At 38.6% G+C, this 27,668-nt stretch overlaps 1 protein-coding gene across 1 annotated transcript; it reads right to left on the minus strand.

Annotated features, from left to right (window-relative positions):
* Window positions 1–2,345: 2,345 nt before the first annotated feature.
* Window positions 2,346–27,447, minus strand: slc7a11 (solute carrier family 7 member 11). The gene is made up of 12 exons (XM_035649564.1): window positions 27,000–27,447; window positions 24,250–24,376; window positions 20,979–21,094; window positions 20,391–20,516; window positions 17,352–17,451; window positions 17,142–17,186; window positions 14,684–14,807; window positions 6,029–6,132; window positions 4,867–4,963; window positions 4,615–4,764; window positions 3,900–4,077; window positions 2,346–2,877 (listed from the first exon to the last, which is right to left on the minus strand). The coding sequence occupies exons 1-12, from the start codon at window positions 27,286–27,288 to the stop codon at window positions 2,822–2,824; spliced, it is 1,512 nt and encodes a 503-aa protein (XP_035505457.1). The 5' UTR covers window positions 27,289–27,447; the 3' UTR covers window positions 2,346–2,821.
* Between the last annotated feature and the right edge of the window lie 221 nt (window positions 27,448–27,668).

The raw sequence follows: 27,668 nt of genomic DNA on the forward strand, positions 1-27,668 counted from the left end.
CGTGAACCTGTTAACTTATCTGTTGGTGCTGTTATAGGGGTCAACATCATGTGGGGACTGAGGCAGCCAGATTTTTATTTTATCCAATGTAATAAACACATAATCAACAGTGTATGTTGTATTTCAGCCTTAGTTGTAGCACATAATGCATACTGGCCAACTTTCACTGTGAATGCAGGTTGGTGTGTTTTCTCAGATGTCTCCTCAGAATGCAACCTAAATATTTTTCTCATTTTCTCCCTCATGCTCTTCCTCTCTTTCTGTTTTTCTGTCTGCCTCTCAGCCTTTGCCTTTAATAATGTGCCAACTCCATCTTTTTCTGTATCAGTGTATGTGTGTGTGTGTGTGTATCTCTAGCAAGCTGCAACAATGTTCCTTCTAACTGAAACAATGTGAATGTGGTAATAAAACTGTTTCATCATGCATCTACACATCCACAAACAAACTGTACAGACTCATGAGAAAGACCTTATAGAAAATATTGTTTGCACCTGATGTTCACTCATGCAATGAACTGGAGGCAATGTACTGGAACAAAGTTTTTGTAAGTATCATTAATTTACACATCCACATAGATAAACATAAGACCCAGTTTAAAAATACCAGACATCCCCTTTAATATGAAGCAGCATCTTTAGGAAATGTTTGGCTTACATTAGGTGCAAACCCAAAATCCATCAGCTATCATCTGACAATGATTTAGTGTTCTACATTCATATGCATATGTCTGCAGTGAGTTAATTCAGTTTTCATTTTACTCTGGGAATGTTTACCTACCCCTTCATCCTATACCCTACCCCCCAGTAAAAAAGAAGAAATATGATCCTGGAAGTCCAATTTTAAGAAAGGATTTATGTGTTTAAAAGCATTTTAGCATTGTGGTTTTTAATACTCGCAGACAGAACTGTACAGCGCATGGCAGAAATTGTTTTACTTTTCATCACAATAGATAAACAGAAACACTTTTGTGTGTGTGTGTGTGTGTGTGTGTGTAGTGTGTTTGTAAATTGCACACGGTGGATGCACTATTTATTCAAGAGTCTTTTGGCCTGAGGGAAAAAAAGTTATTTCTTTGTCTGCGAGTCCGAGGAGTCCTGTATTTCCCAAGTGGCAACCCACTGTGAGATCGCCCATTGTATTGTGAACTTCGGTTTTGAAACCTTGAATTTGGCATTTTGGTCCTCTTTATGGTCCTCTTTAAACCACATGTAACCATATTTGAAGGAGCTGGGGGAGGGCCCGACTGAGAGCTCAAAGACACTGCATGTCCACCTATACCTGCAACCTGCAGCCATTGGACAACACAAACTATCAATCACACAGTATCCATGCCACAGTGCATACCATTTGTTGTCTATTTTATTATAAATGAGACCATAATTTACTACTTGAAATTAGCGATTGAGACCATAAACTATAGACTTAAACTTCTATAGAAACTGACTTCTTTCTGAAACCAGTGGATTTTGTGTCTGTGTGTTTGTTCAGGCGAGGTTTGTCGGAGAAAGTTGAAGGAATAAAGGGTAAATAATTTTGCGCGAGTGAATAAGCACAAATGTTCCAGCGACCGGTGTGAACGCACCATAAGACGGAGCCACTGCCGTCCTCTGTGCCTTGGTTCGGGCAGGATGTGAATTGCAGATGGCTGAGGGTGGGGCGAAGCATTGGGCGGATGAGATGTAACCAGTCTTTCTGTTGTTTGGGATGCTGACAATGATGCTGGATCTGAAGCAGGTGGGGACAGTCCGGAGGGGGAGCAACAGGTGGGAAATCCTGTTGAAACCTCCCATCAACTAGTGGGTGCAAGCTTTCAGGACGAATCCAGGGATGATGTTGGGGTGAACATCAACCTCTGTGATGGCATGCGTTGGGGAGGTGGTTGGAGGGCAGTGATAGGAAACCTGGCATAAAAAGGGTTAAATTCATCTGGGAGGGTGGCTGTTGTGTTGACTCCTTGCTATATGAGTCTTGGGTTTTTGGAGGCAAGCTTGGACACCATTTGATTTGTGACCAGCAGTGAACTGGTTAGGGGCTTCTCACTTCATTACTAGGGGGAAGGGCTTTGTAGCTGTTGCAGGAGGATGTGTAGCAATGGCTAGCTTTCTGCTTAGTGGATGACCATCTCTACCTTTTGAGCCACAACCGCCCATAAAAAGCGGGTAAAGATGATAACAAGCACTATGTGTTATCTACACACATATACAATGTGACACACTCCCACCTGCAGACGGGAAGTTAAAAGATAAAAGAGTTCACAGCACTTTTACTGTTACTGAAACAAATACCTTCCATAGCTAAGCCCGTTGTTGCACATTTGGCTCAGTTATTGATCACAAGAGGTGGTATTTCAATTTCACGACATGAACTTTATTTCACAGTGTTTGGCATTTTACCCACTAAAAGTGAACAAAGGTACATAAAACACATCTGAGTCTGTGGGTACTTGCGCTTCAAGGAAACTAATAACATGAGTCAAACCTTCCTACAAAGAGTCAGTAAGATACTATGTAACAAAACCCCATTAGCTTGGACTTGCTGTGAAACAGTATGGATTATTGAGAAGGACATGGTAATCAAAAGGTCTTTTACTGTTATAAGAATTATCACAATGTTAAAAAAACAGTGACATGTACAGTAGATTTATTTTATTACTTATTTCCATGTAAGTCTTGATTTTGTGATAAAATGCATTATATAGAATCACATTCAGCAGTGAAATAATTCACTTTGAATCCTAAAATGTCTGTTGGAGTGGACACCAATTTTGCTGTTACAGAGTTAAACTATTTAACTCAAATAGACAATACGGTGTTGGTTGCTGTTATTGCTCTGCAGGGGCGACCTCCAGGATGAGCTGTAAGGTTCTGTTGAATGAATCTGAGGACAGAGAAAAGAACATACAATTTTGTATTATACAGTATGTATACATGAATGTACACATGGACACAAACACACACGCTTGTCTTGATGCTCATTGTTGTAATTGGTGATTTCGATAAAGTCCATAGTTCCGTAAATGAGAAATATTCCACCCAGATATTCTAAATAGAACTTTTTGGGGAAATTCCAGTCTAAGTTTCAGAAACTGTTTCAGTTGAAAACTGCAAAATAAAAAAAAATAAAAAAACTTTGCCATAAAGGGGTTCTTGTATGGGGATAAGTCAAAGAATGAGAGTACTCCAGAACTTGGTATCTCAAAAATCCTTAATTTTGGGTTGTCATCTATCCTTGTATTTACATTTAGCTTTAATCTAATCGTTTTTGATGAAGTTATCATCCATCCATTATCTATACTTATTTATAGGCTTATCCTTTAAGGGTCATGGGGGGACTGAGGACGATCCCAGCTGACATTGGGCGAGAGGCCCGGTACTCCTTGGACAGGTCGCCTGACAATCACGGGCTGACATATACAGACAAACAACCACGCTCACATTCACGCCTATAGAAAATTTAGAATCTCCAATTATCCTGCATGTCTTTGGAATCTGGTAGAAAGCCAGAGAAACTGGTAAAAACACATGCAGGCATTGGGGGACCATACAAGCCCAACACAGATAAGCCCTGGTTTGCTGCCAGTTGTGAACCCATATATTCTTGCTGTGAGGTGACAGTGCTAACCACTGCACCACCATTTTGTAGTCTTTAAGTTTTGGGAAAATACTGAAAAATATCAATCATATGTTGCAAGAGCACTTTTAAATTTCTCAACCCCACCCAACTGTATTAAACAGTTAAAAGTAGCGTGAACATAAGATGGAACATGTGAGACCCATCAAATGTTTTTAATTTTCATTCATTTATAAGGGGTAAATAATTACTTCAATGTTGAAGTTGACAAGTAATGCTGTGATTCTACAGATCTAATGCGTGTGTGTGAGTTGTGAGTTAAGAGTTACCTATAGCCCTCTGAAGCCACTTTGGTCTCTGATTGAAGTAGATGAAGATGTAGTAAGCTGGGATGCCAGTGAGGGAAATGGCAAATCCAATCCCTGTGTTTACTGGGTCCGAGTACAGAGACAGAAAGACCATGAAGAAACATGCAAGGCAGAATACCACTGGAATGAAGAGAGGGACCTATGGACAAGTCAGGAGAGATGTATGTTACCATTCATACACTTTATGTACAGTCACTTCAAAAAGTATTCAGGGCCCTTTAATTTCTTAGCAGTAGTGACATAGAGACTGGTCAGGACTGTGGGAAGGAAGAATGCAGCAAAATACAGTGGGGTACTTCACGAAATCCTGCTTCAGAAGGACTTGCATTTATCCAGGTCACTTCAGGTTAAACTCTGTTTTTTCCGCCCTACGAAGTTGGTTCAACCTGCTCCGAAGAAAAAAATGCTATCTATCATGTTGTTATGAGAAGTGTAAAAATATTTTCGGTTTGTGATGGTAATGTAGATTATTTAGGGCCATAGTGAACCTGCTTTTGTGGAGTAATCAATTCACGTTATTTTCTATAAAATCAATTTTCTGAGCAAAATCAAACAGGTATAAGAACAAGGTGAACTATGTAGGAGGTGAGTCAGCCCTTTTATGGTTAATATTGCGGCAGAGATCCATGTATTATTTAGTATTGATACAGCTGTGTATAGTTGAAAAGAAACTGACCTTAAAGGGGCGGGGGAGGTCGGGTTTCGTATATCGGAGGTAGATTAAACCCAGCACCACCACACCAATGAACAGCCAGCGCAGGAAGCTCATGAAGTTCAGCAGACTGTAGATGTCTCCCACAAACAGCTGGAGCATGGTCATTGGGTACTGCACATGATTACGGGTGTTAGGAAAATTTGGTTTTGTCAGTGTTGTCTAATAAACAGTTATTGATTGTTGACATTGTTGCTGTTGTTGCAGTAAACTAACCAGTATGAGAACCGCAGTGAGTGGAGTGTGTCTGCGGACATGGATCATTGACAAAACCTCCGGGAGCTGACCTTCACGTGATGCCACGTAGAACATTCTGGTGAACACACAAACATACATTTGCACAAGGAATGACAATGACAATTTAGTTAATATTTAACTGATCACATCCATTTTATGTTGAAATTTTGGGATTATTTGCCCTTTTAACAGAGAATAACGTTGGATATTCAGTAATGTCATGCAATACAAAGAGCATGATCATAGCTGAGAACTGTTTTTAATATCATAGATGTCTAGTCTATGTTTTCTAATTCTCATGTTTACATATGTCAGATGGAAATGTTTGACAACTCACATAGTGTAAAATATAATTGTCCAACTTTCTTGAATCACTGTACTATCTTAAAATTCTCAATTGTCAGCCTTTTTGCATCTACCGCAGGGCTTTCTGAAACAGATCTGTTAGATACATATTTCATCATATTTGAGTTGGAAGCTTAGGTTTTCTTTCAGTTTGTTGTTTTTAGATCACAAGCATAATGTGCTGGAAGTGTTGAGTTTTATTGACAGAAGTCAATAAGACTCAACTCTTCCAGCACATTAAGGTTGTATACTTGATATCACAGGTTTTCTCTGTTCACACACTAACATTCGAATATGAACCTTATCTCACAACAGCTCTGCACAAATAACACATTTTCTCTGCTTTTGTTCATTTTGCCATTTAGTATGATACTCAAACAGTGACTGCTCAAAATGGCAAACACCTTGTTGTGCTTTTCAATTAGCAATCATAACTTTCAAACTTAGATTGCCAAGGCTTACTGTGGCTCTCCTCTGTTGGAGAACAATGGATTTACCACACGGCCAATCATAGTCTGACAGTCCACTTAAAAACTGAGCAGCTTCACTGTGACGCCATTTGTCCAGGCCAACAAGAATTAGTTGAAAAGGTAACACTATTGTTGCCAATAGGGGAGCTGTACTGGAAAAGTGAAAAGTGAAGTAGTTGAACTTCTTTTTAGGCGGATGGAACAAGTGGCTAAGCTGAAAGACTAGGAGGGTTGCTTGTTACAGTTGGTGTTAAAGAAGGGGGGGTTGTTGACTGTAAATGTACACAGATGTGAATTGATAGCCAGCAGAGAGAAACAAACTGTACCTTGACAAGGCAAAGATGCAGCCATTCATTGAGCCATAGCAGGACAAGGCAACAAACACTGGAACAGCTATTGAGAATTTCCCCAGCAACTTCTCTGCAAACACCTGTGACAGGTACAAACAGAGGGAGAGAATAAACAAAGTGAGCAGGTTTATTTGATGCTTCGTGGATGCAGTAAGTGACCAGCATATGTTAACAGTGTATCTGTATAAGTCCAGTAATGTTATTCAGCGTTATTCACTAGATCTTTCTTTTTGGTCTCAAGATAGCTAGCTAATCAGTAAAAAGATTCTCATCTATAGGCCCCCAGTAATTAAAGAAGCATGTATCCCAGAACATTTGAATTAAAAACTGATGAAACATTTATTTGGTTTCTTTCGACATGTTAAAAGTCGCTAGTCACTGGTATATTTGTGAAGAAATATGTTCATCATGAAAGTGCCACCAAAACCACAATCCACAAAATATACATAGAATGTTGGTGAGCCTGTGAAGTGTTAGAAGGTGTAATTGTGAACTTTGAACAGGCTAGCTGTTTCTCCTACCTACAGTCTTTATGTCCAGTGTGTTCTTTTTGCTAAGATAAAAGGCACATGTTTTGGTCATCAAAGGTGTCATTATGGATATTCCGAACCTATTCACGTGTGAGAAGGCAAGGGTTATGGAGCTATGGTTGCAGCCTTTTATAGGCAATTTTTTCTCAGAGGAGGGAACTGAGACCCTACGGCAGTATTCGAATTTAGAGCCTGGCGTGGCTGAAGGGGAAAACCCTAACAGGCCATGTCGAGGTTCCCGGGCCCGCTGGTGGAAGACGTTGGGATAGTAGTGTTATAGTGAACCAGGTGGAGGTTAGCTCTAAAGCCCAACACATATATTGGATGGACGATAAAATCGGCAGATATTTGGCTATTCAAAGACTTATTGATATTGCTGTTTATGTTTGCCGATATGTGCCAATAAAACTTATTTTACAGAGTAAACGATGCTGAAAAAATGTCTATTTATCTAACATGTTTACGTAAAAAAAGCGTATTTTCTTAATTCAAGTTCTATATATCTGGTTGTATTTTTGTTTTTGGGTCTTTTTATTTATAGTTGATTTATGAAGTTTATGGTTAAACTGTAAAATGTCAAGCCTAAATTAAATTTCCTTATCAGAAGGGTTTGATAATGACATCTTAGGGATCATAGCCAACCTGACATGTATATATATGGGTATTGGATATATTATTACTCCCTAATATCATTTCAGTCTCTAATTAGTTCTTGGTTTAGCTATTCTACATCAACGCTGGTGCTGTTTCATCATTGTCTCATATTATAAAAACGGTTGATGACTAACACATGACTAACTTATTTCATCATAGTTTTCATTAACAAAAAGCAACACTAATATGCAGCTGGGCTAACCACATCCTGGCTCCAGCACACAGCCATGATATTGATGTCTATTCTATGTATTTCAGCAGTTGGTATTTCCCAAATTTATTTCATATTCCTTTAATAAATTGAAGGTGGAGCCCACTGCTTGTGAATTCATCAGACTCTTCAGAGCTATCGGTTTACTGACTTGTGGTTCGGCTTATTTTTTAACACTGTATTTAGTTGAATAGAATTAGGGCAGTTAACAGGGCTGCTGGCAAAAAATGCCATAAATGGGTCATGGTGAGGTGGGAGCCAAAGCTGCTCATTATTCATGAAGCCTTTCATTGCTGATTAGTCTCAGTTGTTTTCTGCTTGTTTGGACAAGTACAGACTGACAAAAAAAATGTTTGTTTGTAAATGCAAATCCAAATGGACACTAAAATGATTTTGTCACTCAAGATAATTTCTAGGCAACTACTCCAGAATGATGCAATGAATCCTGTTTAAAAATGTTAAATACACAACACAGCAGTGAGGGTTTGAACACATTAAAGAAACAGCCCGGGAGACGTTTGTCATAAACCCAATAGGCCGAAAAAAAACCATAAAGATCAAAATGTGTGCGGTTACGATTGGGGATTTATACACTAAAAGAGGTCTCTACCATGAAATTAAGGAAGGCAGTCGCTTTTGTAGTTATTGTTAACATTTTTATAATTTCTAATTTACCTTTTACAATGACCTGCATATGAACTTATTAAGTTGAACGTACAGTATGGAAAGGATCTGGATCATTACACAGGCATCATTCAGTCTAACCACCCACCGACATAGATCAAACAGTGTGTGCACTGCTTCCTTGGATCCACAGAACCATCTAAGAAGGATAGGTTTTACTAATTTTGCTCAGATTCCGAAGACTTTGCTCAGGTTGTGAAAATACCAATTTTACTGGACATCCAAAAATAACCCTTCTCTAAATGTAGTTGTCTTGTATCTCATCTGCCACAGGGACAGTAATATATTTAACTAAAGTCCCACTGGGCAAATATAACTGATTAAACATTTGTCATGAATGAATGCTAATCCTACCTATAACAGTCCATTAAAGATTTGTTACTTAAGTTACAGCACCATTATCACTATTTGAGGTCTGTATTTTGTGTTTCCTAGTTTTGAAAACAATTTTCCTGTGTTAAAGTACACATGAAAAAAAGAAAACTCTTTTGGAAACACAAAAGAATTATTAACGATATCTATACAAAGGTTCAATACATTTGATATTGTACTGCTAGATCAGATCCCTTGATAAAATACAGTATGAAATACTGATTTGTTCTATTACATTAATAGAAAGCATAATTTGCACATTCTAGCAGTCATGTTTTCTACAAATTCATGAAGAAATACTAGAATGGTACTCAGTAGACCTAAGGCTGAAATGCAAACAAGATGCACCATATTGCACACACTTAGTGTCAGTCCTCTAATTTTTCCCCTGTGTGGATCAATACAAAATTCAATGGGTTCTGTCTCGGCCCATGTCCCATCCTTCCACCAAGTTTTGAGAAAATCCATTTTGTAGGTTTTTGTGTAATCCTGTTGACAAACAAACCAAACACCAAACCAGCAGACAACGGGTTTGACAGACATGAAAACATAACCTTCACAGCGATGGTAATAAAAATGTAAATATTCTTTTTATCAAACTTTTGATGAAAATAATAATCTGTCCTTTAAGAGTACAGTATGACCACTAGATGGGAAGTAAAGGATTGTTCCTTAGAACTGGCAGCTACTTTAATTGTGACTGATATTCTTAGACCAGCAGCACAAAGAAAACAACAGTAATTTTTCCTCAGTCCTCCGCTTCGATTTTTAATACACAACCCAGCCTCCTCGAGACAAGTGCGTAACGTGAGTTAAAGAATGTAATCACGTCTGAGAAGTTTTGTCTATGGGAAGTGAAGAACAGTGGAATTCCTTTATCCCAGTACAGCCCTCGAAGAACAGATAAATGCTCTTAACACCTTTCTTAAGGCACTTCTATCACTCATCTGGCACAGGGCAATAAAACTAAGTGCATTAGCAAAGATCAGATATCTCTTAGTGAATGAGTCTTCCCCTGCTATAGGCTTACAATACAACCGATAGCAGTCCTCAGTCTAATAAGCAAAGTTGGCTGTTATTAGTGGATGTCTGAGATGTGATTAGCACTAACACGGCTGGAACAATCACATTAACAGCTGCTGGAAGCCGAGCTGTGAGACACTTTGCTTATAATGACATTTTAAGTGCAGGAAGGAAACTGTGGCGCTCACATTAGGAGAACACATCACTAACAGCAGAGAGGTGAGACATCAGCCTGAGAAGGGAAACAGCATGAACATTTCATCTAACGATTATAACGGTTATCAGTATTTTACTGGGATTGTTGTGCTGAAAATGATCAAAAAGTGCTAATACTTACACTGAATTAACTTAATTTTTATGATCATAAATAACAGGCTGAATAATAATGATGATAACACGGGTGGTAGCAATAAAAATTATTTTAAAACCGATCCGATACTAATCTGATGCAATCTTTTCCCCACTCGTAAAATAAAATATTAATAATGCATTGTTCAGGATGCACTTTACTTAACCTAGCCATCTCAACTATGAAACAAATAATCAACTCCCCTAAAGGAAGACATAGCCAGCAACAGAGTTATGGAATGCTGCTGTTTTATTTTTTTCAAAACCTTTGGCAGAATTTATATGGTCAGCACCGTTCGAACAAGCAAAAAACAAATTGAACTGTAAACTGTTAATTGAATAATAATAAATTTACATGAAAATATGATGCCGGAATGTCATTCGAGGCTTAGTAAATATGTAAATAGCCATTTATTTGGTATGTTTACTCTAATGTATCGGATCAGATTTTACTTCTTATTTCTTCCGATATCTGACCCAGTCATTTTGGCCAATATTGACCTGATATGGAATATTGGACTCGGCCATCCCTAATTATAATGCTTATTATTATAACTGGTGTTCTTACATTATTGTTCACATACACACACACACACACACACACACACACACACACACACAAACAGAGTTTCATCTGTGCTGCGTTTGAGTACATACAATGTCCCCATAATTTCAGTCCAACAACTGACATAACCACAGATGAGTTTCCTGAACCAATTCAACGATTGTCTGGATTTAATTGAGCACTCGGCGAATATGCAGAAAACATACTAACAGCAGTACAAAGCGAGGGCCTCATGCAAGAATCTTTCATATGAACAGATATCGTGCGTATAGGAGAACTTGTCGTATTCCCCAATTTTCTCTTATTTTGAGTTTTCTTCCAAGTACGAACACAATTCACGAGTGGTCCAGAACTGTCGAAGGAGTCACGTAAATTAGTCTGCTGTTAATCAAACCAAGTTTTTCACCACTAGATCTTTTTTTAATCACTTTGAAGCAATTATTAATTTATATATTAATTAATTGATTAAATATATAAATTCCATCTATTTATGTTGACTTTTTTAAAATGACATTTAACTCTGCAACTCAAATTATAATATATTACTACATGTATTCATGTACCTTCCAAACGTTGTTGCACAATGGCCAGGGCAGACATCTTTGGCAGTTGTCATGCGTGTTGTCTGGCGCACGCAGTCGCTGGCTTGACATGTCACTATGCAAACTATTTTCAGATAATTTACCTAAAATTCACTCACATTTGCTCATGACATTGCTAGTCAACCAGCAGACGAGACAGCAGTGTTCATACAAGAAGCATTATATCGTCATAAGTGCCTGGGTAGAGCATTTTGCATGTTGTATAACATTGCAATGAACATAGGTGCAGTGATCCAGCACCAGAAGAAAACATTCAATATCAGTGCCATTTTTCATATCGAGGCATTTCATCTTTATTTCAGTGACAGTGTGATCAGGTGACTCAGCATTAACAGCTCTGCTCCTTTTTACTTGTTGATGTCATAATCATGAATGAACACTTCCTGACATGAGGAAGGAAGTGTAGCCTTATATGGTATTATTGGGTCGTTAATTATGCTAATTTACTATTTTCGTGCATGTATGAGGCATGTTCTTACGAGCCCACCTTATGGACAAATGTAAGAGAAAGTTAGGATAGGTATCCAAAATGTTTTTTCGCATGAGGCTCATTGTATTTAGTCAAAGCTTCAGTCTACGTTATTGATTATAGGTGACCTGATCACAAGTGGACAGCTCAAAGTTCAGGCATTGAGGACACATTTGAGATCTGTTCACTCAGACCACATTAGGAGGTGGTCCGGGACGCATGTGGACACATTCTTGCAACAGTGTAAACACAAATGTGTCCTGGGCCACAGTGAAGGACCGCCTACTCAGCTGACATCCTCATAATGAACCAAAAGTATTTTTACACTTCTCAGTGTTTCTCATACACTGACTTATTTGTGGCCACAGCCACAATATTAACACTGGCCGCCACATATTGTTATTATATTTAATTGCCATCATTGTAAGTGATTAAAATCTAATTTCATGCTAATGCTGTGCGCAGTGCATTGCTTCACTCAGCCCCTCCTGGCTCTGATCTCTCTCTCTGTACACTTGTGATCAGTTTACTGGAGACAGATGTTAATTCAACATTAATATCTTTTTTGTTTTTAGAAAACCAGCATGCACCTCACACATTATCTTTGCCTCATGGTTCTCGTAGTCAGTCCAAAATAAAACCCAGGCATTTCATTCAAAAGAGCAGGTTTAAAGCTTGTGTGTTATAAGTACAATGTTTAGCTGCACGTAGTTACAATATCAAGATTTTTAGCCTAACAAGTTCTCGCGCCTCCAACTCGACCAAATGCTGCACACTACCAGGCATGAACACGCATACCCATTCAATATAACAAGAAAAAAAAAATATATATATATATATAGACATATTTTGTATTCTTTTTATGAGATCAAGTAAATTGGATGCTTAAGCTCTCGCATACACTCAATAGTATATACTGTACACTTTCCTTGTACAACACTTTTGGACAGAGACAGGTCTTTGTCTCTTTGTGTTATTTCCATAGCCTCTGTCAGACTTTCCATTAGATTTAAAATGCCCAAATAAAAAATTTAAAATGTGTGTAAAATTAATCATAATTTCCTATGAGGTTATTAGAATTTTTTGAACATGTTTTTAATTATGACACAACAACAACTTTGCTTATTTTGTTTTCATTTATGATGCATACCGAGTATTATCGCTTCCTTAGTGCAGCTATACAAATACTACAACAGATGACGCTGTTGGGCTCACTGGAGATTGCTCCAGAGGGGGGAAATCATTAGAAAAATAATCCTAGGTTGAAGTTCTCAGGATGATGTAAGTTTAGGACTTTTGCCACCACATCAAGTCAATATTTAGCAACCCCACCTTTGGCTGATCAACATTTTACATTTTCTGTAGCAGTTAAGAATCTTTCTACTTATGAATTTGGCATTTTCACCCATTCTTCCTGCCGATCACTTATCTGTAATATTTTCTAAAGGCTTGTTAAAGTAGTTCATGGTGCTTTGGCTTCCTGTCCCATTGTAGAAGACTCTTTTTACATTCACGTTCTTCACGTATCTCATGACATTCACATATAGAATTTGCTGATAATTAGTGGAATGTATTCTTCGCTCTATCTGTGCAGTGTTTCCTGTATCACTGGCTGCCACACCCCCTAAAGCAGCACATTTCGGCCCCCAACAGTTGGCAATGTGTTGTTTTTATACAGGACTAAAACCACTTCCAGATGTTGTTTTGCAGACTTTACATGTAGACTTCTGTGATGAGGTCTCTCAAGACTCTTACGATTATTTCCTCAAAATGTTGGTCTTCCACATTTCCCTTTAACTGCCAACATTCTCTGTGACATGTCTCGACCGGCCTTGCTTAATTGAGTAGACAACTTTTGCAACTTTCACGATTACTGTTATTACTGTGTATTTTTTTTTAAAAGTTCATGAAACAAAAAGTAAAGAAAGTTAAAGTGAAACTACAGGTATGTACAGGTCGCTGCTTTTCAGTCAATATGGAATGATAAGCAGTATTTTGTGTTGTGATCTCTGCATTGTAGTTGAGGTTGTTCCTTTGTCTTTCTATGAAATGCAATAGTAGCGGCTGGTGGGTGATTTCACTGAAGAGGCAGACTATGCAAAATGCCTGCAAACATGCACACACATATAATCTAGTTTTTGCGCATCCCACTACAATCGAAATGAATGAAGACTTAATCTTCATCCGACCTAAGGCAAAGGTCTCGCTTGTACAAAGCAACACTTGCACAAGTCTCACTTACAGACTCAACTAAACACAAACATCATCTGGCCTGTTACAAATCTAGACAATGTAAAGTGAGTGTAAAATGCTTAATGGGTTGAACAGGGTCTAAATTCGGTCTGATTGTGACCCAGGTGAACTAAATCAGCATATCGCATAAACATAATAACTGTACATGTCCATAATGTCCAAATATTACGGTTGTGCATGCTGACAACACAAGTAATATATTATAGGAAAGCTTTGAGCCCACACATTCCAACGGTGTTGCCAACTGTCATCGAACCAGCAGCCAAGGAAGAGCAAAAAAAAAGTTTGTATCCAACAGCGACATACAGAAATGATGTCTTACCTTCGATGCTTTGTCATGACAAATAGTGTTTTGATCTATAAATCTACTTCCGTTAGCAAGCACAAAGGCTACTCGTCACTTTGAGCTGATACACCGCCTGTTCCACCGCTGTTTACTTCCAGCAGAGTGATTTTAATGCAAAATGGCTTCAACCTATCATGAATGTTAATCTCCAAATTTAAAAGTAGATATTCCAGCATATCATCCTGACTCTCTATTTTTGGTGTTTCTCTTATTACTGCCTGGCCTCCCTTCGACTTTTTTTTTTACTGTGTTAGAGATACAGAATTCTACCTGACAACAGCAATGAACTAAATTCTGATTGGGGTTTTTTCACACCAATAGGAGGCAAAGCCATTTCAACCTCCTTTAGTGGTTTGATCACAGTTACACCAGCCGAGACGACACCCGGTAATAACCTGAACAAAATTGCACTATATTTCAATAAATATACACAGAATTTCAAACCAAATGATGTTATATTGTCTTCCCCCCCTGAAATTTCTGAGGAGGCACTGCCTCCCTTGCGTCCTCTGACGACCTGTGGCTGAAATACCTGACTTTGAAAGCCAAAGGAAAAAAATGTTATTTTACTTACCACAGCAACAGCGTCTGAGGCCAGGATCTCCTCTGCTGACATCACTGTGTAGTACGCCACGTTGGTCAGCACATAGCAGGCGGTCACAATAAACATGGAGATACAGATGGCTAACGGCAAAGTCCTGAGGAAGGCAGGGATAGTAACAGAAGTAGCACTCTATCATTCACCTTTATTTCACCTCAGACCATCTGTACTTTCTGTATAGCTACTGTTAATGCACTGAGTCAGTCGGATATGAATTCCTAAAGCTGCTATTCAAATAGAAATGGCAAAGACAAAAAAGTAAAGGCAGTGAATTGCCTGTTCTGCACTACACCTACATCGACATGCTCCCATTGGCTCAGGTCAGCTCAGGACAGCAAAATATGTTACCATAATTACACAGACGTCACACAAATTTATATAACAATATCACCTGGGGACTATAGTCTAAAATAAGCACTGAGGAAATGCATTGAGGAAATCAACGACTGGATGCATCAGCATTTTCTTCAAATAAACAAGTATAGTTAGCACCCAGCTTCAAACGGTAATGTTAAACACCACAAACCAAGCCAGAAATCTGGGTGTAGTCATGGACTTGGACCTGAACTTAACAGCCACATAAATAAAAGGATTAAGAAGTCAGCCTACTATCACCTTAAGAATATATCAAGGATTGAAGGACTTGTGTCTCAGCAGGATTTGGAAAAACCTGTCCATGCATTCATCTTCAGGAGACTCGACTACTGTAACAGTAGTCGAGTCGACCTGTAACAGGTCTCCCTAAAAACTCAGACATCTGCAGTTAATTCAGAAGTTGCTGCTCGAGTCCTCACTAAAACCAAAAGAGTAGATCATATTACTCCAGTTCTCAGATCTTTACACTGGCTTCAGAATTGAATTCAAAATACTACTGTTGGTTTACAAAGCACTGAATGGTTTAGGGTCAAAATACATCTCTGATCTTCTCCTTTGCTATGAACCATCCAGACCTCTGAAGTTGTCTGGGACAGGTCTGCTCTCTGTCCCCAGACTCAGAACTAAACATGGAGAGGCAGCATTCAGTTTCTATGCTCCACATATCTAGTAAAAAAAAACTCCCAGAAAACTGCAGGTCTGCTGCAACTCTCAGCTCTTTTAAATCAAGACTGAAGACGTTTCTGTTTGCCGGTGCCTTTCATTAAATAAACTATCTATGCATTTCTTGTACTGCACTGTAACTTTTATCACCTGTCTTTTTCTACTTCTGTTTTTATTTTCTCCTTTTAATTATTGTATTTTAATGTAATTTTGTGTTTCTTCCCAATGCTTTTAATGTTTTATGAAAAGCACTTTGAATTGCCTTGGTGTTGAAATGTGCTATACAAATAAACTTACCTTGCCTACTATTTTTAGACGTAATAATTTACTTCCAATGCCCTAATTTAATCAACACTACAAGAGTCATGTCATACCGATGTCTGCCTTCTACTGCTGTCACCTTTTTTTTTTCTTTTTTTTACAACAAATGCTGTTTTCCCTATTCCCTCTCACTTCTATTTGCTGTGTCTGGATTGCTGTTAAGTTATTGAACTCAACTCAGACTCAGCTCATTACAAGAAAAGCCTTCATTAAGCAGGAGGACTTACACCGTTTGAGCTGCTGCAAACCTTTGCATGTGAAATATCAGAGTAGGAAGTGCTGACTTTCATTAGAGTTGAATCCAAAGGTCCAATGATCAAATGAAAGGGAGTGGAAATAGTTGATGAAAAAAGGACTTCAATGTTGCTGTGGCTTAGGAGTTGGAGGAAGTTCACTAATCAGAAAGTCAATAGTTCTATTCCCAGCTTCTCTAGTATGCATGAGGACCTTTCTTTGAGCAAGGCACTGAGCCCCAATCTGCCCCTGATGTGTGATTGATAGACAAAGTGCTACCTATAGCAAGTGCTGTGTGAATGAATGACTGAATGTTATCTTTAATGCAGAGTGGTCATGAAGACGAAAAGTGATTATGAAGTGCAGTCCAGTTTCCATCACCATTTAGTTAGAGGGGAGATACATAAAGAAATTAAAGACTAGCTAAGACATGATCTTTGTTGTACTGAAGGATTTTGTGGTTAATAAATGTACATTACACTGAATTTATCAAAACAACATGTAGGCAGGGTTGAAGTTGTATTAACCACATGCAAACGGTTAATACAACTTATTATTAATTATTTTATCAACTGTTGTTACCTTGGTTGCTTAACAACAAATAACCGCTGAGATATCATATTCATAGTTTCCTATTCTTAAAGCACTTCTTGGCATATTTATCTTTACATTCAATGGAAAACAAACTGGTTACTCATTCTAAAATATTAATTAAAGCCACTTTAAGGATATTTCCATTTGGACTGATCCAATTATTGAATAGATACATTTTCCTTTAAGTTTTAAGTTCAGCAAACACATGATCAATACATATCTTGTAAACAGGGATTCAACTCACCTCTCAGGTGACTCTATTTCCTCTGTCACAAAGTTCAGATAGAACCTGGAAAAGGAAAGAGCCGCTGTATGACCGCCAATGTTTATAGAGTGACAACATGATTTTTAATAAACTGACACCAGTTATTACAAATGTTTGATGACTGACACTTTGCACATGTATGTGCAGTATGAGGGATTTTTTATGTGTATGTGTGAAGACCATACCTACCAACCAGCGTATGCATACATCCCAGAGTAGAATGCCAGTGGCATACCAGACAGCTTCATATTGTTGACCTCAAAGGCATTCTCAAAGTTTCTGGTCTCCCCTGGGCACGCGCGCGCACACACACACACACACACACAGAGAGAGAGAGAGAGAGGGAGAGAGAGAGGTACCATAATTGTAAGATTTAGGATTGTAGTATCCACGGGGATAATTGAACACAGGTGCAACACACAATGGCGTGGGACACATTAAGAAAGAACTATATAGTAACACAGGAAATAGAATTTCTATCCAGGAGTTTTTTTCGATTGCGACAGTGGGCACAACTGGAGCCACCTGTGCAAAAATCTAACCACAGTCTGCACAGCAGCAGTTCATGTGGGCCAAACTCTAGTTCGTTTTTCATTGCTTGAACATGGTACCCCCCAAAAGGTTTGACTGTTACTGTATATATATATGTAAACCTTTAGAAAGACTTTTCAAGCAATGGACCAAGGAAGACAGGTTGGTGGAAGGAGAAGAGTGGCAGGGAGAGTGCGGATGCGAAGAGGAATACCTAGAAAAAGACAAAGAGCTGTAATTTCTGATGAAATAAGGGCTGCACTTATAGACCATGTTGTGAATCATGGTCTCTCATTGAGAGAGGCAGGGTTGAGGGTGCAACCCAATCTGCAAAGAACTTCAGTTGCATCTGTAATGCGAATTTGTAAAACAAACAGGACATCCGCAGGTGATGTAAACTGTTCAGCTCAGGTGACTGTTGATGCAGACTGTGGTTAGAGGTTTTGCACATGTGGCATCAGTTGTGACCATTGTCTATTAGCAATCGAAAAAAATAAAATAAAACTGATTAATGGAGAAGTATCCTTTCTTATAAGTTTCCAGAAAAATACCATTCCCTTCAATACACATATTTCTGGAAGTTTAAATCACATTAATTTGTGATCAATGTTCTGCCTCATATAGGAGATCACATTTAAGAACAAAAGCTGCCTACAGACAGAATAAGAGTCTTTGGATACAATGGAACAACAATATTGCACTGCATTGTTGTGTATTGCGTGTAATGACTACAGTGTGTGTAAAGACATGCAGAGGGGAACACAGATATACCAGGACCAGAGTGCTGCTGCTTGCACCAGCCCCGTTTGTGGCCATTAACACATTTCAACAAAACAGATAATCATGCAGAGTGCATGTCAAGGCCATTTTATAACTTGAGTTAATATTGTGCTTTGATGGTGCGCACTCCCAGACAAATTTACATTTATCAACTCAAACACAATTAATATCTGGATTTCAGGGTACCTGAGGCCCCTGGGGGCAGATTTCTCTTGTTGGTAATTAAACCCTGGGAAATACAATAACATACAACATGTATAATTACTTATGACTTCTCTAAATTCTAAAGTAGACAAGTACAAAAATGGCTGCCAGTCCCTATAGAAACCGTGGGTTGAGTGTTTCAACTTTTTTAAGTTGTTAATGTGCCATCAAACCCCAACCCAGCGTTTGTGTGTAGAGGGTTAGCTGATTGAATTTAGTAAAATAAGCAATGAGCCAATAGTGATGAAAATGATAGAGCATCTGACTGTGCAACAGTCAATAACCCGGAGTCCTCTGGGATCTCATAGTCAAATTCCTGCCCACAATCCGTCCTAATATGATTAAGTGATGGGGAGATGAGGGAATCATTTGAATAGCGCAATACAATCTACTCACAACTCCCCTTTGATTTGGATGCCCATCCAATCACTCATCCATCAAACTGTTTGGTGGGAGTAAGAGGGAAGAAGAGAAATGTTTCTTAACAAAGGCTGGCGCCTGAAAATACCTGAAATAATGTGAGCAGGGGATATTGTGTTCATTCACTTACTGTTCAAAAGACATGAACAAACCAACCTTAAAATAAGCTTGAATGCTGAATCAATGAGTGAGGATGGGAACGTTGCAGTAGCCACGACTGCGAGAGAGGGCAAAGTCTTTCTGTGCAGTCCTAAACTGTGACCATATTTAAAGTGAGCCCCTCACAATTCGGTTATTAGTGGGTGGCTGTCTAAAAACATATCAAAGAGTCAAAGGTAGCTGTGTAAATTGTTGCTGCTGCACCTTGTGGCGTCTGGAATCGACCCCTGACCCACAGAGAAACACTACATTCCCTTTGGAATCCTGAGGTTTGTTGGAGCTCCCAGGGATTAAAGCAAAAAAAAAAAATCTTCTGACAGATTTTTTTTTTCCCAATCTACCTTTTAAGTGTGCCCCTGAGTAATCCAGAGTCTGGATGGACGTATACTTAATAAATAAGGGCAGCAGAGAGGCTACTCGCCACTACTGTACTACGTAAGAAACGTTGTCAATCACGACAACGGCTTTTTCACAACAACAGCGCGTTCATGACGGCAACAGCTGATTCTCCGGTTCAGGGATCAGCGTAGTGAGTGGAGCTTCACTGAACTTTCAATAAACAGGTGAGCAGCTGCTTCAGAGCTCTGAGCACTGAGTCCTGCAGGTCTTCAGTCCACAGCAGGTCTTTACTCGCTGTGGCCCAATGACTGCATGTTACTTTTGCAATAACAACACAGCGCATGTACAAGGTGAGGGAGCACTGTGCCGCACAGGAGCAAACAAATAGCCGTTCTACAGACGAACTTCAAAACACTCGCTAGCCTAGCAGCATAAAATGCTACATATAACCCACAATGGAACGATCGGTAAAGTGCCGTAAATACGCTGGTACTTCCTCTATTAGAAATTTATATCTGTTGGTTGTAATGAATAAACACGCAGTTTTCTGCACCAGCTCTATCTTATTAGTGTCACTACGGTATTCGCTTCTCCAGAGCGGTGCTGACCTTGCAGGACGTTTTTCCTGTTTGACGCTCTGCAGTATTACTTCTGACCTTAGAAGTCTTATAATGGATTGGAAATTATAGTTGACGGATTTCCGTCGTGGCGACGGAGAACTTTAATCCCTGAGCTCCAGTGCAGTACTGAGAGTGACCATTAGAGGAAGTGACGAGGAGGATGTCGATGTCTTACCTTTAAAGAGCTGGTACAGCCCAGGCACTATGATGATGGCGATGACGAGCAGCTTGCTGAAGGTGAGGAAGATTTGAATTCTGGCTGTCCAGGTCACACTTATACTGTTCAGGTACATGACAGAAGCTACAGTGACAGAGAGAGATTCGTGTTGTGAAGTCCCGCATTTTATGTTGGCCATATTATGTTTCTAAAATTAGAAGTAGGCCATTTGATTTAATATCGTTAAATTTCAGGTTCATTTCTGTGCAGTTTTTAAACTGGTTCTATTTCCATCTCTGGAGGTAAATATGTATATCAAATTTACACAACTACTATATTTATCCAGTGATATTTTTATATATACATTATGTTAGTGCAATAGTAGCGGTTGAGCCTAGTATATAATCAGGATAAAATCAATTTTGCCATTTGTCCTCTTATTAGTTGCACAGTTTCTGTAATTGGTGTTCATGTGGTGGTCCGTGTTTTTATTTAATAGACAGTTAAAGACAGTTAGAGCCATTTAATACAACAGGTCAAACAAAACAAACCATCCTGACATATTTTCACACTGATGTTTGAATTTAACAGCAGTCATGTACTTACTAATGCCGATTGCTGTGGCCAGCTTGACAGCCAAAGGGGGCGTATCACAGGGCATGAACAGAGGCTGCAGGATATACTGACCAAAAGCCAGAGAGATGACTGCCATAGCTGCAGGCCTGCAGGACGCACACACACACACACACACAAATGACCAAAATGGTAGCTACACAAACATATCTGTACTAGCATACTAAAACTAAGAACTATAAATGTATATTAAGGACAGTATTTAGATGAGCAGTGGCTGCCCACCCCTCGCAGTGAGGGAGTAGCAAGCCATTTGGCACTAGCAGAGCGGAGTGGACGGGCTGGGGTGTAAAGTTTGACCATGTTCTGGATGTAGGAAGGGCCTGAGCCATTCGCAGCACGGTAGTCGAGTACCAGTGCCTTGAATCGCATTTGAGCCACCACCAGAAGCCTGTGCAGGGTACGTAGGAGCGGTCTAGTGTGGGAGAATTTTGGTAGGTTGAACACCATGCATTCTGGATGACCTGCAGAGGTCGGATGGCACAGCTAGACCAACCAACTGTTGTGGAGAATGAATCTCCATGAGCGGGAAATCAATAACAATTTAAATATTTACTATGTTGTTAATTCCCTTCACATTCCATATAACCAATTTACCAACACGTCTTAACTGTGGTATAATTTTTTTACACTGCAAAATGCACGTCCACAAAGATCTATTGCTTGGGATCACTGAACAAAGGCAAACTACAAGGAAACACCCAGTGGGTTTTACAATGTATAACACCAAAGGTAGTCATCACTATGGAGAGGGCAGAAAACAAAAACAGAAAATTCTCCCAGGAACCCCCATTCCGGCCCCTGCCAGAACCTGGCTAGTACTTGGCACCTTTAGATTCTGTGAACTATACAAAACAGGAGGGCATGAGCACAGCTTGTCTGGTAAGTAAGATGGACGCTTGTATTAAACGTGACACAGAACAATCAGCAAACTAACTATCAAATTGAACAGCTGTTGATTAAACTTGGGCTATTATAGAATGTACTGCAGACTTAGGCATATTGGAGCATAATATTGTCTCTGCAATAGGATGTAATGAAACAAGCTTTGGTTAGTTCACAGGCTGCTCAGTGCAATGTTTGTCTTCCCTCGGAAATAAATGGCATGGAGAAGTAAGTGGAGAAGTCATCTCTAATCTCTAGAGGGGGCAAACAAAAGTCAAACCCTCGGTGGATTACATCTCTAGTAGTTTAAAGATTTCACTGTCAAGGGCTTTGTTTTTTCAAGCAAGGGTCAGGTCAGTGTGTCCGTCCTCCTGACACTATTGAAGTTATTAACAGTTAATGCAAAATAATAATATAATATTCATATAATCCCAGCCAAAATGAAGTACATTTTACCGTTAATGCTGCAGTCTTTTGTGGTTTATCATCTTTAAAACATTGTTGAAAACCATATTTGCAGTAATATTATTGGGGACAAGGCATTAAAAGTTCATTTAATTTATATATCTTTTATATATATATATATATATATATATATATATATATATATATATATATATATATATATATATATTTATGTGTATATATATATATATATATATATATATAAAGAGAAAACTTGCACTTAAATCTTTGACCATTTTGAGTATAGTATAGACCTTACAGAGTGAGGACACTTTGGCCGGTCGCTACAACTTTAGGTTGTTTGATTAAGATTGTGTGTGTGTGTGTGTGTGTGTGAGCGTGTGTGTGTGCGCGTGTGTGTGCGTGAGTGTGCCTGAGTGTGTGAGTGTGCGGGTGTTGCGTTGTGGGCAGATTCCATCCAACCTTTTCCCATAATCACATCCTGATGTGGTGGACTTCAATAAGAATCAAATAAGGTTGACTGGTCCCACTGGCTCATCTTATAGCTCATCAGTATTTCCCTCCTCATTTCCCACAGCGGTCCCTGAGCCGCTGCAGCCAGGGAAATCTCTCTTTGGTTCTTGTTTTCATTCTCTACCTCTGTCTCTGTTCATTTCCCATGGTTTCCATTCAGTCCTGCTGGCCTGGGGCCAACATAAGACCGGGCAGATCAGGGCAGCCACCAGACTGTTTATACTGCTACGCCTTGGCTGTGTACACACACAACTGCACATGGAGCTTTTTTTTCTCCCCACACAGGTCTGAACTGAACTCGGCACACCACAAGGTCACAGCAAGACAGTGCCTTTATTTTCCTGCTGTGGCGGTCTCTGTCACCCAGCACAAACTAACCCCCTGAAATACAGATCATGTTAAGGTAGCAAACTTAAAACTTCCACTATTCATTTACTTATGTATAAATTGCTTAGGTCGGACTAAACTCTTGAGTACCAAACTCTTGTAGGCTTGAAAGGTGGCTCTTGTAGCTTGCTTCTCCATGGACGGCGTAGCTACATTATGGACATTATGGATTTCACTATTGATTTCAGTGAAGAGAATAATGGCTCAAGAACTGGTCAAAATCTATGAAAATTCCTGCATCATAATATTGTTAAAAGGGTAACAATTAAAAACCACTGGCTTGCAAATAAATCGCTAAATACACTCATGGTTTGGAGATATTAGGAGGCATTGTTTTGGTGTAGCTATACATTTTTAGAACCTAATGAAAAAAAAAGGGTCGACATTAGAGAAGAAATGAAGGCTGTAGGATTTGTTTGACCATTTCTAATGGACACTTCTTTCCAATATCTTTGGCTTTCCATTAGAATTTAACATAATTGCTGTGAATTCAGGCTACAGATTCTGTTCTTTATGAATTAGAAAGATACAAACTCTTTCAGTGCCACCATTCTATAGGTCAAAACGGTTTGATACTCAATCAATATATTTGCTCTGAATCTATTTGCTTATCAAACAGAGCAAAAAGTGGTTGTGTCACAACTAATGTGATTACTTCCTTCATTTTGGAATGTGCTGTAGGTCTCCTTCAAAGGTCCTTTAATTAAAGTTAACAATGTTCAGGGTAAAGAGCTTAAAGTCTAAAGTTAGTTTAAAGTAGCATTAATTCATGTTTTGGCCACTTGGGCACCGCAACAAGCAGTAGACACAACATCGACATAATATCTCTTTACAAAGTTGAAATTGCTAACATGTAACACATTTTAGGGGAACTTCAGGCTTGGTGATAATCTTTAATGGTTTGATCAATATAAGAAACACTTCTCACATTACACAGGGATTTGACCTTTGTCTCTGTAAAAAATATTGATTAGTGCAGCTTTAAGATAAAGGTTAGGTAAATATAAACTTGAGTTAAGGAAGCAGACATTACCTTATGGCAATAAGATCCACCCACAGCCTTATGAAAGCCATCTGAGGTCCAAAGATTTCCATTATATATGTGTAATGTCCACCAGACTTCTTAATGCAGGTCCCCAGCTCAGCATAGGACAGGGCTCCTGCAGTGACAGAGGTAACAGATTAGCTCTGGCTCTGGAACAAGAAGGTAGGCACAGAATAGACCCAGGGCTATTAAACTGTCTCAGCCTCATCTGAAGAAATATTTTGTCCCCATGATCACCAACATATATCACTGGGGGAGTCTTTCAGTGTCTCAGCCCACAACTAAAGACAGAAGATTTAGGTGGATGAGTTTTAATTACAGGGTTTTTTTAAGCTACATTCATGAACTGCACTAGTTGATGTGGAGGAGTTCAGGTCTCCATTGTTGTTTTCACTTCCTGACCCCCGTCTGTGGTTAAGCCACAAAAGCGCATTTGGCTGATGCTTGAGGTGCTTTTGGTTAAATGTTAATAATCACATTGTGTCTCGAGTCACTGTGGATGATTTCCCTTTTACAATTTTTCTCAATCACTTTGGCTCATTTGCTGAAACCTTATTAACATTTCATTTCATTTAACAGTAATTTATTGTTCTATTGAGTGTAATCCCCAAATATTTTTTACAAAAAACCCTGATACTTATACACATTCCATGAATGAAAAAAGAGCTGTAAGAAGAAAACTATTATATTGCCTGTCCCTTTCAAATAAATAACATAAATACAGATGGCCATCCCTTTTTTGAGATTTCCTTTCTTTTCACCAAACAGATAACAGAACAATTAAACATTAATCAATAGTGATCATCATAAATTGAATGTTACTCAATAAGTTCATTCTTATATCAATTGTCAAAAGAATTCCATGATTTTAAATGTTGCCAAAATATTTTTCAATTTAAGAAATTTACCAAGATTTACAGATTTAAAAAAATGTACAAACAAAAGTTGACAAACATTCTCTAAACTGTAAGTTCAATTGTCACAACTGTTTCATGAAACATCACTATTATATTGCATGGGTACAAAAGGTAGTATCTTACACAAAACATTTCATTCATACTTCCATGGCCATCGTGTGAACCCTACGGGTCAAAATGTTTTTTGATTTATTTTTTTCACCATGGCAGTCAACTATGGAAACATTTTTCAAATGCAGATATGTTTTGTCCTACTTTTTGCTGACACTGTCTGATTCCTCTACAATACAAGAATGTCAGTTTTGTGTAGTTGACTGCTATTGTGGATCCCAATGAGCTTTTCGGATTGTACCTGAAACCTAAGATTCAGATTTCCTGAAAGTAGAAACACTAAATTCTACAGTACACATAAAAAGGATGTGCATATTTGTATGTATTGAGTAAATTAGTTTGTAACAATGTGTTTACATGTAACTTTTTCTGACAGATTATGATTATTTAAATGATCATTCGGCATGTGAAAACTGAAATGATGATGGAATGTCTTGAAGTTGTGAGTATGAGAATTTCACGGAGAATCAACTAATCAGTTTTGATCAGCAAGCAAGTGTGCAAGTGGTTATTGTGCAAATTCTAGACTATTGTATTATTATTTTATTGTCTCTTGCACAAACAAGTCAAATTTGCTTGAATTAATGAGAAATTTCGATTAGCTGTGAAAAAAAACTAAAGGTTCAGAGATTAGAACATATTGTTATGACTTAAATAATTCTCATTCAAGAATTGAGCCAAATCAAATGAAAACTGCAGTCCACAATCTTTCTATAACCTAAAGTGCTGCCAGCACCTAAACATATGGCTTAATTATTTTGTGGTCAGCAAATATTGTGCTGCAAAATCAGATACTCAGCCTGTCTAGTCTTGGAACCTTCTGATTAATAATAATAATGATAATAATAATAATAATTCACGCTTGCTGATCAACTTTCACGTGCTAGAGAGGCTTCACAGTACTGGCATGCATTTCTCTTACAGCTAGTTACATTTTGCATGTAAGGTTTGGGATGGGTTTTTATTAAGCGGATCAAGATTTGTATTCTTTTTATCTATAGTTTCCAAAAATAATTTGTCATCACCTGATTATGTTATGTTTTCACCCATGTCCGTTTGTTGGTTGGTTGGTTGTTTTTTATCAGGATTAGCAAAAACCACAGAACAGATTTCCCAGAAACTCAGGGAGGGATGGGACTTGGGCCAAGAATGAACTTGTTAAATCTTGGCACAGATCTGGACAAAGGGCTGGAACCCGGGAATTATTTTTAGAAAGATAGATAGGTGCTTTATTTATCCCAAGCTGGGAAATTCTGGTGTTACAGCAGCTGTAAAAAAATATACAAACAATATATAGAATAAGGATATTAAATATAAAGAATTTAGATGAATAAATGAATAAATATGTACAGCACATACATACTGAGCTTAATTTTGGATTGACGTCTTAAAAAAGCATTCAAGTGGGATAAAAAACAAAATTAACTATGTAACTATAGATTATGTTATGATTATATTTGTTGTTTATTCAAAATTAAAAATGTTATGCAGCATAAGCTTGATCATAGTCTTTGATAAAAGAGCATTTTAGAAACATATACTGCATATGACTATCAAGAAAAACTGTAGTTTTCAGTGGCATTTTATTAGGAGTTATTAAATCTGTGTACAGACAGTTAATGCATTGCAACCAGCATCTATCATGGTCCCCGTAGCTTCAAAGTAAAAGGGAAACTTCTCCATCTCTTGCACAGTTATGATCAAACTCACCAAAGAGTGACAGCACACCACAGCCAATCCACACAACCAGGGACATTCCTATACTGCCAGAGTACTTCAGGATTCCCTTTGGAGAGATGAAGATCCCAGCCCCAATGATGGTTCCGATTATGATGGATATGCCTCGAAGCAAGGTAACCTTCTTTCCCAGTCCCACCTTCCTGTTGTCCTCATTCGGCAGTTTCCCATTGGGATCTGACCGAGTCTCATCTTGGGAAGATTTGTGTCCATTTACTGTAACTCTTCCATGTATTGGATTCGATGTAGACCCTTTGGGCATATTTTTAAACTCCTACAAACAAACACACAGATCTCTATTCAATGTAATGGATTCCAGCCTCCACCCACTCAGTCTGTATGATTTGTGAAGGCAAAGTTACAAAACTAGGAGTAAAACTCAAGTCCATCTGGAACAGACCTCCTCACACACACACACACGCTCTCTCTCTCTCTCTCTCTCTCTCTCTCTCTCTTATTGTCATTCCTGCCCGGCTCACTAATCTCTCACTGCGCAGCCCCCAGTGCCTGCCCCTTACCTTCTTCCTCTCACTTCACCAAAGTTTTCTTTCAGTTACAAGCACTGATGGTTTACAATTTTTTATTTGTTTATTAGGGGGAGTAGGACCTCATTGTCTTCGCTCAGGTTTATGATTACATTTT

This window comes from Scophthalmus maximus, chromosome 9, assembly GCF_022379125.1.
Source record: "Scophthalmus maximus strain ysfricsl-2021 chromosome 9, ASM2237912v1, whole genome shotgun sequence".
NCBI classification, from domain to species: domain Eukaryota; kingdom Metazoa; phylum Chordata; class Actinopteri; order Pleuronectiformes; family Scophthalmidae; genus Scophthalmus; species Scophthalmus maximus.